This window comes from Salvelinus alpinus, chromosome 1, assembly GCF_045679555.1.
Source record: "Salvelinus alpinus chromosome 1, SLU_Salpinus.1, whole genome shotgun sequence".
Classification (NCBI taxonomy): Eukaryota; Metazoa; Chordata; class Actinopteri; order Salmoniformes; family Salmonidae; genus Salvelinus; species Salvelinus alpinus.
Genome location: NC_092086.1, coordinates 116770838 through 116785227, shown reverse-complemented (window position 1 = coordinate 116785227; position 14390 = coordinate 116770838). Strand labels below are relative to the sequence as shown.

General features: G+C 47.5%; 1 protein-coding gene across 1 annotated transcript; it reads right to left on the bottom strand.

Annotated features, from left to right (window-relative positions):
- Positions 1 to 1875: 1875 nt before the first annotated feature.
- On the bottom strand, positions 1876 to 10592 carry LOC139539548 (dnaJ homolog subfamily C member 25-like). Its single transcript, XM_071342608.1, has 4 exons — positions 10170 to 10592; positions 5161 to 5313; positions 4063 to 4533; positions 1876 to 2116 (listed from the first exon to the last, which is right to left on the bottom strand). Exons 1-4 carry the CDS (start codon positions 10464 to 10466, stop codon positions 1994 to 1996), a joined length of 1044 nt encoding a protein of 347 aa, XP_071198709.1. The 5' UTR covers positions 10467 to 10592; the 3' UTR covers positions 1876 to 1993.
- Positions 10593 to 14390: the final 3798 nt, after the last annotated feature.

The window sequence follows — 14390 nt, the reverse complement described above, 5'->3', positions numbered from 1 at the left end:
TCAGTCAGGAAGTTAAAGCTTGGTCGCAAATGGGTCTTCCAAATGGACAATGACCCCAAGCATACTTCCAAAGTTGTGGCAAAATGGCTTAAGGACAACAAAGTCAAGGTATTGGAGTGGCCATCACAAAGCCCTGACCTTAATCCTATAGAACATTTGTGGGCAGAACTGAAAAAGCATGTGCGAGCAAGGATGCCTACAAGTCTGACTCAGTTACACCAGCTCTGTCAGGAGGAATGGGCCAAAATTCACCCAATGTCACGCCCTGACCTTAGAGATCCTTATTTATTCTCTATGTTTGGTTAGGTCAGGGTGTGACTCGGGTGGGAAAATCTATGTTTTCTATTTCTTTGTTGTTTTGCAGAGTGTGGTTCCCAATCAGAGGCAGCTGTCTATCGTTGTCTCTGATTGGGGATCATATATAAGTTGTCATTTTCCGTTTTGTGGGGTGTTGTTTTCTGTTTAGGTTGTTTCCCTGACAGAACTGTGCACTTTCGTTTTCTCCTATTGTCATTTTGTTTGAGTGTTTTTGTGAACATTAAATCATGAACACTTTCCACGCTGCGCTTTGGTCTCATTCCGACGACAAACGTTACACCCAACTTATTGTGGGAAGCTTGTAGAAGGCTACCCGAAACGTTTGACCCAAGTTTGACCCATTTAAAGGCAATGCTACCAAATACTAATTGAGTGTATGTAAACTTCTGACCCACTGGGAATGTGATGAAATAAATAAAAGCTGAAATAAATCATTCTCTCTACTATTATTCTGACATTTCACATTCTTAAAATAAAGTGGTGATCCTAACTGACCTAAGACAGGGAATTTTTACTAGGATTAAATGTCAAGAATTGTGAAAAACTGAGTTTAAATGTATTTGGCTAAGGTGTATGTAAACTTCCCGACTTCAACTGTATATGAAAAAAATATCCACAGACAGTTAAAATATATCATTTTTAATATTTTAGGAGGGTTGGGGGGGAATATGAATACTTTGTATAATTTTGTGTACCGGTATTTTCAATTGTGATTCAAAACTTCCCAGGTAAGACAAAGACATGTCATTCAGATACATTACGGGGAGGTTTGCCCGACCCAGATGAAGACTATTCCTTTATTTAACTAGGTAACTCAGTTAAGAACAAATTGTTATTTTACAATGACAGGCTTACACCGGCCAAACCGTAACCAGGACGACGCTGGGCCAATAGTGCGCCGCCCTATGGGACTCCCGATCACGGCCGGTTGTGATACAGCCCAGGATTGAACCAGGGTCTGTAGTGACGCCCTCTAGCACTGTGATGCAGTGCCTTAGACCGCTGCGCCACTCGGGAGCCCCCAATGGTTCATGGACCAACGTAGACCAGAAGTAGAGCTAATCTGGGGTCTGATGGGATGACAGACGAGCAGCTACAACAGACAACCTTGTGTAAACCTTGGGTTGTGTCCCGAATGACATTTGAAACGTACAGTAGGCTTCGTAATAAGAGCAGTTCCTTCAAGGGAGGTTTCTGATACACCTTTCTGATACAGGCAGAAAGCTGTAAGACCATTTTATGAAAGGCAGCACTTATACCAGCAGTGCTGCAAAAAGATTCCATATACCTTAAAAGCTATTATAATACCGTTCACCTTTAAAATGTCCCCGATCCAAGAGGAAGAGGTTGAACAAGAGGGTTATCTCTCGCCAAACTCTGTCCAAAATAAGCCCAATGCGTTTCTATGGGCTTAAGCAGACCAAAGATTATTGCCTGCCAGGACAACGACTCCTGTTGTTAGGGCAGAGACATGAGCATCTCATCATTATATAAAGATCTCTGCCCCGATAGAATATCTCTGAAAATAATGTTACCATTCCATACAAACAGGCATTATTGTTAATCGTCTGTATAAACATCATCAGTAGATTTATTCACAAAATACACAGGTATACAAACACAATGTGACTGTATAACAGGCACAGGTCGGGTGTGATTATTGATAGGCATGTTGTCAATCGTCAATAAAAGTGAGTCGTCCAGGTCCTTCATTCTTCATCCACCGTCGGTACCTCTTCCACCTGGGATCCAGGGCCATCTTCGTCTTCATCTCTTCCTCCTGCTCCTCCTTGTACACCTGTACAACAACAGAAAACAATATAAATATACAAACATTCATAAATCATTTGGGGTTTTAAATCTGTAACCATTTCCCATTAGTGTCAGTCTGTTTCTGCCCCTCTTGCCAAACATCTTTACGTTGTAACCACACCGTAATACATGGTGCAAAGCTTCACACTGTTACTTATTACTACTGCTACTACAACTATACTGCTACAATTATACTATTACAATTACACTACAACTATACTACTACTGTTACTAACTACTACAACTATAACTATACAACTACTACATAATACTACCGCTACAACGTTACTACTACTATAATACTACAACAACTTATTCCACCTCCCCCCCACCACTACAATACAACAACTTCTCCACCCCCCCACCACTACTACTACAATACAACAACTTCTCCACCCCCCCCACCACTACTACAATACAACAACTTCTCCACCCCCCCACCACTACTACCACCACTACTACTACAATACAACTTCTCCACCCCCCCACCACTACTACAATACAACAACTTCTCCACCCCCCCACCACTACTACTACTACAATACAACAACTTCTCCACCCCCCCACCACTACTACAATACAACAACTTCTCCACCCCCCCACCACTACTACTACTACTACAATACAACAACTTCTCCACCCCCCACCACTACTACTACTACTACAATACAACAACTTCTCCACCCCCCACCACTACTACTACTACAATACAACAACTTCTCCACCCCCCCACCACTACTACTACTACAATACAACAACTTCACCATCCCCCCCACAACTACAATACAACAACTTCTCCACCCCCCCCCCACCACTACTACCACAATACAACAACTTCTCCACCCCCCCACCACTACTACCACAATACAACAACTTCTCCACCCCCCCCCCACCACTACTACTACTACAATACAACAACTTCTCCACCCCCCCCCCCACCACTACTACTACTACAATACAACAACTTCTCTACCCCCCCACCACTACTACCACTACTACTACTACAATACAACTTCTCCACCCCCCCCACCACTACTACCACAATACAACAACTTCTCCACCCCCCCACCACTGCTACCACAATACAACAACTTCTCCACCCCCCCACCACTACTACCACAATACAACAACTTCTCCACCCCCCCCCCCCCCCACCACTACAATACAACAACTTCTCCACCCCCCCCACCACTACTACTACAATACAACAACTTCTCCACCCCTCCACCACTACTACAACTTCTCCACCCCCCCCCCCACCACTACTACTACTACTACTACAACAATACAACAACTTCTCCACCCCCCCACCACTACTACTACTACAATACAACAACTTCTCCACCCCCCCACCACTACTACTACAATACAACAACTTATCCACCCCCCCACCACTACAATACAACAACTTATCCACCCCCCCCACCACTACTACCACAATACAACAACTTCTCCACCCCCCCCCACCACTACTACCACAATACAACAACTTCTCCACCCCCCCCCACCACTACTACCACAATACAACAACTTCTCCACCCCCCCACCACTACTACCACAATACTACAACTTCTCCACCCCCCCACCACTACTACTACAACTTCTCCACCCCCCCACCACTACTACTACAATACTACAACTTCTCCACCCCCCCACCACTACTACTACAATACTACAACTTCTCCACCCCCCCACTACTACTACAATACTACAACTTCTCCACCCCCCCACCACTACTACTACAATACAACAACTTCTCCACCCCCCCACCACTACTACTACTACAATACTACAACTTATCCACCCCCCCACTACTACTACTACTACTACTACTACAATACTACAACTTCTCCACCCCCCCCCACTACTACTACTACTACAATACTACAACTTCTCCACCCCCCCACCACTACTACGTTTGTTACTACAGACCTCATAGTTGTCTTTGATCCAGAGCTGCCTCTTCAGTAAGGCGTCTCTCTGCTCCTCCTCCAGACTGTCAAACTGAGACTGAGACATCTTCATGTGCTTCCTGATGATGTACAGCTTCTCCTCGTCTCCGTACTCCTCTCTGCAGACGGTGAACCTGTAGAGCCACTTACAGTACCAGACCACATAGGCACACAGGCAGTAAGGGAACAGGACAATCTTACAGAGCAGGATGTCCAAGATTTTAGGCTTCTGGTAGCCTCCCTGGATGTCGATCTTGTTCTTGATGATGTCACGGATGATTTCTTCTTCCTGTTCCCGGATCTCCTCTTTGGACCGCCGGTTCCTGCCCTTCTCTTTTGTCTTGTTCAGGAGACCCAGCTGCTTGGCTATCTCTGTCGCCTGGATACGGTACTTGGGGACCGTTGATAGGTAGGTGATGGCTTCAGTGTAGCTGGCCCACCAACTGTAGTACTGAAGGAAGAAACCTGTTAGGATGTTTCCCAAATGGCACCCTATTCCCTATGTAGTGCACTACTTTAGACCAGAGCCCTATTCCCTATATAGTGCACTACTTTAGACCAGAGCCCTATGGAACCCTATATAGAGCACTACTTTAGACCAGAGCCCTATGGAACCCTATTCCCTATATAGAGCACTACTTTAGACCAGAGCCCTATTCCCTATATAGTGCACTACTTTAGACCAGAGCCCTATAGAACCCTATTCCCTATATAGTGCACTACTTTAGACCAGAGCCCTTATCCCTATATAGTGCACTACTTTAGACCAGAGCCCTATAGAACCCTATTCCCTATATAGTGCACTACTTTAGACCAGAGCCCTTATCCCTATATAGTGCACTACTTTAGACCAGAGCCCTATAGAACCCTATTCCCTATATAGTGCACTACTTTAGACCAGAGCCCTATAGAACCCTATTCCCTATATAGTGCACTACTTTTGACCAGAGCTCTTTGGACATGAAATAGGTTGCCACATGAGACTGTTTGGTTTTGAGTGTGGAAACAGTTTCCTTCTAAATAAATACTGCATTTAGCCAAGAGACTTTTGAGAGAGTATGTGAAGATACGACTGTACCTGAAAGATTGATATAGTAACCACGGTCACCAGAATGACTATCCGTACGTCCACTTTAGGTGCCAGGCGTCTCCTGTAGTAGGTGTAGTAGTGGCTGTAGAACTCTTCAGGGTGGTCCAGCATGTAGTCGTAGTCTCTACGGGAGTCCTCATCCTGAAACACAGGAGGAAATGGGTCTTATCTTCACCTTCCTATAACAAAACTATTACGACCACTAGACAATAGGCCTAGTAACAAGACAAGTTACAAGAAGATTATTTAAATATATATATATATTTTACCTTTATTTAACAAGGCAAGTCAGTTAAGAACAAATTCATATTTACAATGACAGCATACCTGGGAACAGTGGATTAACTGCCTTGTTCAGGGGTAGAACGACAGATTTAGTTTGTTATATTTAAACCTTGTCAGCTAAGGGATTCGATCCAGCACCTTTCAGTTACTGGCCCTCCACTCTAACCACTAGGCTACCTGCCGCCTCTACGCTCTAACCACTAGGCTACCTGCCACCTCTACACTCTAACCACTAGGCTACCTGCCGCCCCTCCACTCTAACCACTAGGCTACCTGCCGCCCCTCCACTCTAACCACTAGGCTACCTGTCGCCTCTACACTCTAACCACTAGGCTACCTGCCGCCTCTACACTCTAACCACTAGGCTACCTGTCGCCTCTACACTCTAACCACTAGCCTACCTGCCGCCACTACACTCTAACCACTAGGTTACCTGCCGCCACTACACTCTAACCACTAGGCTACCTGCCGCCTCTACACTCTAACCACTAGGCTACCTGCCGCCTCTACACTCTAACCACTAGGCTACCTGCCACCTCTACACTCTAACCACTAGGCTACCTGCCACCTCTACACTATAACCACTAGGCTACCTGCCACCTCTACACTATAACCACTAGGCTACCTGCCACCTCTACACTATAACCACTAGGCTACCTGCCACCTCTACACTATAACCACTAGGCTACCTGCCACCTCTACACTATAACCACTAGGCTACCTGCCACCTCTACACTATAACCACTAGGCTACCTGCCACCTCTACACTATAACCACTAGGCTACCTGCCACCTCTACACTATAACCACTAGGCTACCTGCCACCTCTACACTATAACCGCTAGGCTACCTGCCACCTCTACACTATAACCGCTAGGCTACCTGCCACCTCTACACTCTAACCGCTAGACTACCTGCCACCTCTACACTCTAACCGCTAGGCTACCTGCCACCTCTACACTCTAACCGCTAGGCTACCTGCCACCTCTACACTCTAACCACTAGGCTACCTGCCACCTCTACACTCTAACCACTAGGCTACCTGCCACCTCTACACTCTAACCACTAGGCTACCTGCCACCTCTACACTCTAACCACTAGGCTACCTGCCACCTCTACACTCTAACCACTAGGCTACCTGCCACCTCTACACTATAACCACTAGACTACCTGCCACCTCCAAACTCTAACCACTAGGCTACCTGCCGCCCCTCCACTCTAACCGCTAGACTACCTGCCACCTCTACACTCTAACCGCTAGACTACCTGCCACCTCTACACTATAACCACTAGGCTACCTGCCACCTCTACACTATAACCACTAGGCTACCTGCCACCTCTACACTATAACCACTAGGCTACCTGCCACCTCTACACTCTAACCACTAGGCTACCTGCCACCTCTACACTCTAACCACTAGGCTACCTGCCACCTCTACACTCTAACCACTAGGCTACCTGCCACCTCTACACTCTAACCACTAGGCTACCTGCCACCTCTACACTCTAACCACTAGGCTACCTGCCACCTCTACACTCTAACCACTAGACTACCTACCACCTCTACACTCTAACCACTAGGCTACCTGCCACCTCTACACTCTAACCACTAGGCTACCTGCCACCTCTACACTATAACCACTAGACTACCTGCCACCTCCAAACTCTAACCACTAGGCTACCTGCCGCCCCTCCACTCTAACCGCTAGACTACCTGCCACCTCTACACTATAACCACTAGGCTACCTGCCACCTCTACACTATAACCACTAGGCTACCTGCCACCTCTACACTATAACCACTAGACTACCTGCCACCTCCAAACTCTAACCACTAGGCTACCTGCCGCCCCTCCACTCTAACCGCTAGACTACCTGCCACCTCTACACTCTAACCGCTAGACTACCTGCCACCTCTACACTATAACCACTAGGCTACCTGCCACCTCTACACTATAACCACTAGGCTACCTGCCACCTCTACACTCTAACCACTAGGCTACCTGCCACCTCTACACTATAACCACTAGGCTACCTGCCACCTCTACACTATAACCACTAGGCTACCTGCCACCTCTACACTATAACCACTAGACTTCCTGCCACCTCCAAACTCTAACCACTAGGCTACCTGCCACCTCCACACTCTAACCACTAGGCTACCTGCCACCTCCACACTCTAACCACTAGGCTACCTGCCACCTCCACACTCTAACCACTATGCTACCTGCCATCTCCACACTCTAACCACTAGGCTACCTGCCACCTCCAAACTCTAACCACTAGGCTACCTGCCACCTCCACACTCTAACCACTAGTCTACCTGCCACCTCCACACTCTAACCACTAGGCTACCTGCCACCTCCACACTCTAACCACTAGGCTACCTGCCACCTCCACACTCTAACCACTAGGCTACCTGCCACCTCCACACTCTAACCACTAGGCTACCTGCCACCTCCACACTCTAACCACTAGGCTACCTGCCACCTCCACACTCTAACCACTAGGCTACCTGCCACCTCCACACTCTAACCACTAGGCTACCTGCCACCTCCACACTCTAACCACTAGGCTACCTGCCACCTCCACACTCTAACCACTAGGCTACCTGCCACCTCCACACTCTAACCACTAGGCTACCTGCCACCTCCACACTCTAACCACTAGGCTACCTGCCACCTCTACACTCTAACCACTAGTCTACCTGCCACCTCCACACTCTAACCACTAGGCTACCTGCCACCTCCACACTCTAACCACTAGGCTACCTGCCACCTCCACACTCTAACCACTAGGCTACCTGCCACCTCCACACTCTAACCACTAGGCTACCTGCCACCTCCACACTCTAACCACTAGGCTACCTGCCACCTCCACACTCTAACCACTAGGCTACCTGCCACCTCCACACTCTAACCACTAGGCTACCTGCCACCTCCACACTCTAACCACTAGGCTACCTGCCACCTCCACACTCTAACCACTAGGCTACCTGCCACCTCCACACTCTAACCACTAGTCTACCTGCCACCTCCACACTCTAACCACTAGGCTACCTGCCACCTCCACACTCTAACCACTAGGCTACCTGCCACCTCCACACTCTAACCACTAGGCTACCTGCCACCTCCACACTCTAACCACTAGTCTACCTGCCACCTCCACACTCTAACCACTAGGCTACCTGCCACCTCCACACTCTAACCACTAGGCTACCTGCCACCTCCACACTCTAACCACTAGGCTACCTGCCACCTCTACACTCTAACCACTAGGCTACCTGCCACCTCTACACTCTAACCACTAGGCTACCTGCCACCTCCACACTATAACCACTAGGCTACCTGCCACCTCTCCACTCTAACCACTAGGCTACCTGCCACCTCTCCACTCTAACCACTAGGCTACCTGCCACCTCTCCACTCTAACCACTAGGCTACCTGCCACCTCTCCACTCTAACCACTAGGCTACCTGCCACCTCCACACTCTAACCACTAGGCTACCTGCCACCTCCACACTCTAACCACTAGGCTACCTGCCACCTCCACACTCTAACCACTAGGCTACCTGCCACCTCTCACACTCTAACCACTAGGCTACCTGCCACCTCCACACTCTAACCACTAGGCTACCTGCCACCTCCACACTCTAACCACTAGGCTACCTGCCACCTCCACACTCTAACCACTAGGCTACCTGCCACCTCCACACTCTAACCACTAGGCTACCTGCCACCTCCACACTCTAACCACTAGGCTACCTGCCACCTCCACACTATAACCACTAGGCTACCTGCCACCTCTCCACTCTAACCACTAGGCTACCTGCCACCTCTCCACTCTAACCACTAGGCTACCTGCCACCTCTCCACTCTAACCACTAGGCTACCTGCCACCTCTCCACTCTAACCACTAGACTACCTACCACCTCCACACTCTAACCACTAGGCTACCTGCCACCTCCACACTCTAACCACTAGGCTACCTGCCACCTCCACACTCTAACCACTAGGCTACCTGCCACCTCCACACTCTAACCACTAGGCTACCTGCCACCTCTCCACTCTAACCACTAGGCTACCTGCCACCTCTCCACTCTAACCACTAGACTACCTACCACCTCTCCACTCTAACCACTAGGCTACCTGCCACCTCTCCACTCTAACCACTAGGCTACCTGCCACCTCTACACTCTAACCACTAGGCTACCTGCCACCTCTACACTCTAACCACTAGGCTACCTGCCCCTTATCAGAATGATTTACAGCTGTATGCATATATCAAGCATCTCAGAGTAGGAGTGCTTACTTCGGATCAGTTTTGCCTTTTAGATTACAACAAACAAGAGAATATAGCCATGGGGGCCCTGATCCTAGATCAGCACCCCTACTTTAAGAAACAGGATGGACATACCTGCTCTACCTTTCTCAGGATACTACTACGGTAGTTACGTGAAAAGGGACTATACACTGATCACTTTACTGTGAGTCTCTTCAAATCTATTGAGTAAATAGTAATTGACAGTATTGGTACGCTATAAGCCAAAACGACTGCGGGTCTTTGATTCAGATGTTAGAGAAAAGTGCCACATTGGCATTACAACATAAATTGACGTCGGCAAGAAGCGACGGCACCCCCCAGCTTGGCCAACGAGCTGAAGACATGGAGGTAGGTCTTTGGTACGAATCATCTGTGGGGTTTCGACACTTACCTTCAGAGTTTCATATGCAGTTACAATGAGCAAAAAATGTTGATGAGCACTTTCACGTGTCTCGCCTGCAAGACTTGAGAATCTATCAGGGTGATACTTTCTGGCTAGCTGTCTGTATGCACGACCTATGTCGGATTTGACCGCTTCTCTCGCTACTCCGAGTACATCGTAGCAAATCTCGGTGCCACAATAAAGTCCCTCGATAAGCGCCGTGGCAGAGGGTATGAAACCCCCCAAAAATAACAAAATGCCTATCCATTGACCAAAGTGATGCCCATTCTCCATGGGCGCAGCCATTTCACTATCGTCACAAATTCTTCTTCGTGTTGCTTTCCGGCAGACTAGACGCGTTGTTGCGTATTGCTGCCTTTCACAGTATGGAACGTGTAACGCACATTTGTTCACAAAAAAAAGGGGAGGGGGAGAGGTAATTGCACCGCCATCTAACCTATAGGGTGACCTCATTTCCCTGGATTGTGCAGGACAGTCCCACACTTTGGCTCTTTGTCCCGCAACCAAACAATCATGTCCCGCATTTTATAAACACATTTAAACACCGCAAAAGAAAAAGAAAAGTCGATTTCTCCCGTGTTTCAGTCAGACATTCCGACCTGTGTCTTACAGTCACGTTGCGCTTATGAATATATATTATAACGACCCTGGGTTTATAAGCGCGGAAATCGACTCTGCCGCACGAGCATGCTTTTGTGGCAGTCGATAGCGCGCCGGACTTCGGGCTAGAAGGTCGAGGGTTCGAGACCTGCTCCCTGCTGTTTCACTACAATATATATATATCTATCATAAAGATGTGGCAGAAATTTGACCAACTGACTTGTTGGAAAGGAGCATCCTATCACGGTGCCACGTTGAACGTCACTGAGCTCTTCAGTCAGGCCATTCTACTGCCAATGTTTGTCCATGGAGATTGCATGGCTGTATGCTCGATTTTATACACAGGTGTGGTCATAAATAGCCAAATCCACTCATTTGAAGGGGTATCCACACTTTTGGATATACAGTGCATTTGGAAAGTATTCAGACCACATATTTTTACGTTACAGCCTTATTCTAAAATTGATGAAATTGTTTTCGCCCCCTCATCAATCTACACACAATACCCCATAATGACAAAGCTTTCAGGTTGGATGGGGAGCATCGCTGCAAAGTTTTTTTCAGATCTCTCCAGAGATGTTTGATCGGGTTCAAGTCCGGAATGTAGCTGGGCCACTCAAAGACATTCAGTGACTTGACCCGAAGCCACTCCTGCATTGTCTTGGCTGTGTGCTTAGGGTCGTTGTCCTGTTAGAAGGTGAAACGTCACCCCAGTCTGAGGTCCTGAGGTTTTCATCAAGGAACTCTGTACTTTGGTCCGTTCATTTTTACCTCAATCCTGTCGAGTCTCCCAGCTGCTGAAAAACATCCCCACAGCATGATGCTGCCACCACCATGCTTCACCATAGGGATGGTGCCAGGTTTCCTCCAGACGTGACGCTTGGCATTCAGGCCAAAAAGTTCCATCTTTGTTTCATCAGACCAGAGAATCTTGTTTCTCATGGTCTGAGAGTCATTTAGGTGCCTTTTGGCAAACTCTAAGCGGGCTGTCATGTGCCTTTTACTGAGGAGTGGCTTCCGTCTGGCCGCTGTACTATCTAGGCCTGATTGGTGGAGTGCTGCAGAGATGGTTGTCCTTCTGGAAGGTTCTCCCATCTCCATAGAAGAACTCTGGAGCTCTGTCAGAGTGACCATCAGGTTCTTGGTCACCTCCCTGACCAAGGCCCTTCTCCCCTGATTGCTCAGTTTAGCCGGGCAGCCAGCTCTAAGAAGAGTTTTGGTGGTTCCAAACTTCTTCCATTTAAGAATGATGGAGGCCACTGTTCTTGGGGACCTTCAATGCTGCAGAAATGTTTTGGTTCCCTTCCCCAGAACTGTGCCGACACAATCCTGTCTCGGAGCTCTACGGACAATTCCTTCAACCTCATGGATTGGTTTTTGCTCTGACATGCACTGTCAACCGTGGGACCTTATATAGACCGGTGTGTGCCTTTCCAAATCATGTCCAATCAATTGAATTTACCACAGATGGACTCCAATCAAGTTGTAGAAACATCTCAAGGATGATCAATGGAAACAGGATGCACCTGAGGATGCAAAGGGTCTGAATACTTATGTAAATAAGGTATTTCTATTATTTTTACATTTGCAAAATAAATTTAAAAAACAGTTTTTGCTTTATCATTATGGGGTATTGTGTGTAGATCGAGGAAAAAATATAATTTAAGCCATTTTAGAATAAGTCTGTAACGTAACAAAATGTGGAAAAAGTGAAGGGGTCTGAATACTTTCCAAATGCACTGTATAGTGTACCTGAGCTGATTCCAGCTGGACAGAACATATTCCTATAAGACTTCAAGGGGAACCCATCTTTAGTTCCTCTCAGGTCACACATGTTTACACACACAAACTTACAACATATCTCTGCATCATAAATTAGTGTCTTCCCCAACCCGTTCTAGTGACCACCATCCTCTGGACTCAGCCAGCCTAAACAGACAGGTATACACATCACCGGGACATTGTTATTACATGATCATTAACAGATATTGCCACTTTAGGTAATGGTGGATGTGTACTGCACTGAGAAGAGCCCGTGACTTAGCATTTCACCTACAGCATTTAGCCTACATCTTGTGTCCTGTGCACGTGACCAATAAACGTTGATATGATCATATCTGATGTTAAATATCAGTACAAACCTTGATTTCCTTCTTTTCCATCTAAATCTACACTGATTGTCTGTATCTGTGTCGTGTAGCACCAGGTTAGTATGCTGTGATCTGATGTGAGGACGACACCCTAAGAACAGGTGGGTTGAAGAAGGATGGAAACCTAGAGTTCAACAAGAGGACCATTTTCTACAGGAGATACCCATCTATATTGAGGTTAGAAAGAGACACAGTTGACACAGAAAGAGGTTACAGTACTAATGATTTGAGTCACACGTGTGTGTGTGTGTGTGTGTGTGTGTGTGTGTGTGTGTGTGTGTGTGTGTGTATGTGTGTGTGTGTGTGAGATTATGGAGGAGGCAACTGATGATCTGCGGGTCATATTACTATTAGTGATGTATTATTAGGCCTATATACACACAGTGGCCAGTTTATTAGGTACACCACCCGTTCGCAAAAATGTTTCACTCCTGCAGACAGTGGAGTCATGTGGTTTGTTATATAAAGCAGGCAGACAGGCGTCAAGGCATTCAGTTACTGTTCCATTAGACTGGACAAAACTAGTGACTATTGCAGGAGACGACCACACCGTGTTTCACTCCTATCAGCTAAAAACAAGAAGAAGAGACTCCAGTGGGCGCACCATCACCAACACTGGACAACTGAGGAGAGGAAAAACATTGCCTGTGTAACGGATGTGAAATGGCTAGCTAGTTAGCGGGTACGCGCTAGTAGCGTTTCAATCAGTTACGTCACTTGCTCCATTTTGTTGATTCCAGCCTACAAACAAAAACTCAAACAACAAGCTCCCGCGCTCAGGTCTGTTCAACGCTGGTCCGACCAATCTGAATCCACGCTTCAAGACTGCTTCGATCACGCGGATTGGAATATGTTCCGCATCGCGTCCAACAACAATATTGACGAATATGCTGATTCGGTGAGCGAGTTCATTAGGAAGTGCATTGACGATGTCGTACCCACAGCAACGATAAAAACATTCCCAAACCAGAAACCGTGGATTGACGGCAGCATTCGCGTGAAACTGAAAGCGCGAACCACTGCTTTTAACCAGGGCAAGGTGACCGGAAGCATGACCGAATACAAACAGTGTAGCTATTCTCTCCGCAAGGCAATCAAACAGGCTAAGTCTCAGTACAGAGACAAAATCGAGTCGAAATTCAACAGCTCAGACACAAGAGGTATGTGGCAGGGTCTACAGTCAATCACGGATTACAAAAAGAAAACCAGCCCCGTCGAGGACCAGGATGTCTTGCTCCCAGACAGGCTAAACAACTTTTTTGCCCGCTTTGAGGACAATACAGTGCCACTGACACGGCCCCCTACCAAAACCTGCGGGCTCTCCTTCACTGCAGCCGAGGTGAGTAAAACATTTAAACGTGTTAACCCTCGCAAGGCTGCAGGCCCAGACGGCATTCCCAGCCGCGTCCTCAGAGCATGCGCAGACCAGCTGGCTGGTGTGTTTACGGACATATTCAAT

What these genes read in the sequence shown, in the direction of transcription:
- LOC139539548 (XM_071342608.1), bottom strand. Translation starts at nt 10,466, where the DNA reads ATGGCTGCGCCCATGGAGAATGGGCATCACTTTGGTCAATGGATAGGC. An exon ending in CTGCATATGAAACTCTGAAG is followed by an intron (nt 5,314 to 10,169) that starts GTAAGTGTCGAA and finishes CCTGTGTTTCAG; the next exon opens with GATGAGGACTCCCGTAGAGA. An exon ending in GGATCAAAGACAACTATGAG is followed by an intron (nt 2,117 to 4,062) that starts GTCTGTAGTAAC and finishes GTTGTTGTACAG; the next exon opens with GTGTACAAGGAGGAGCAGGA.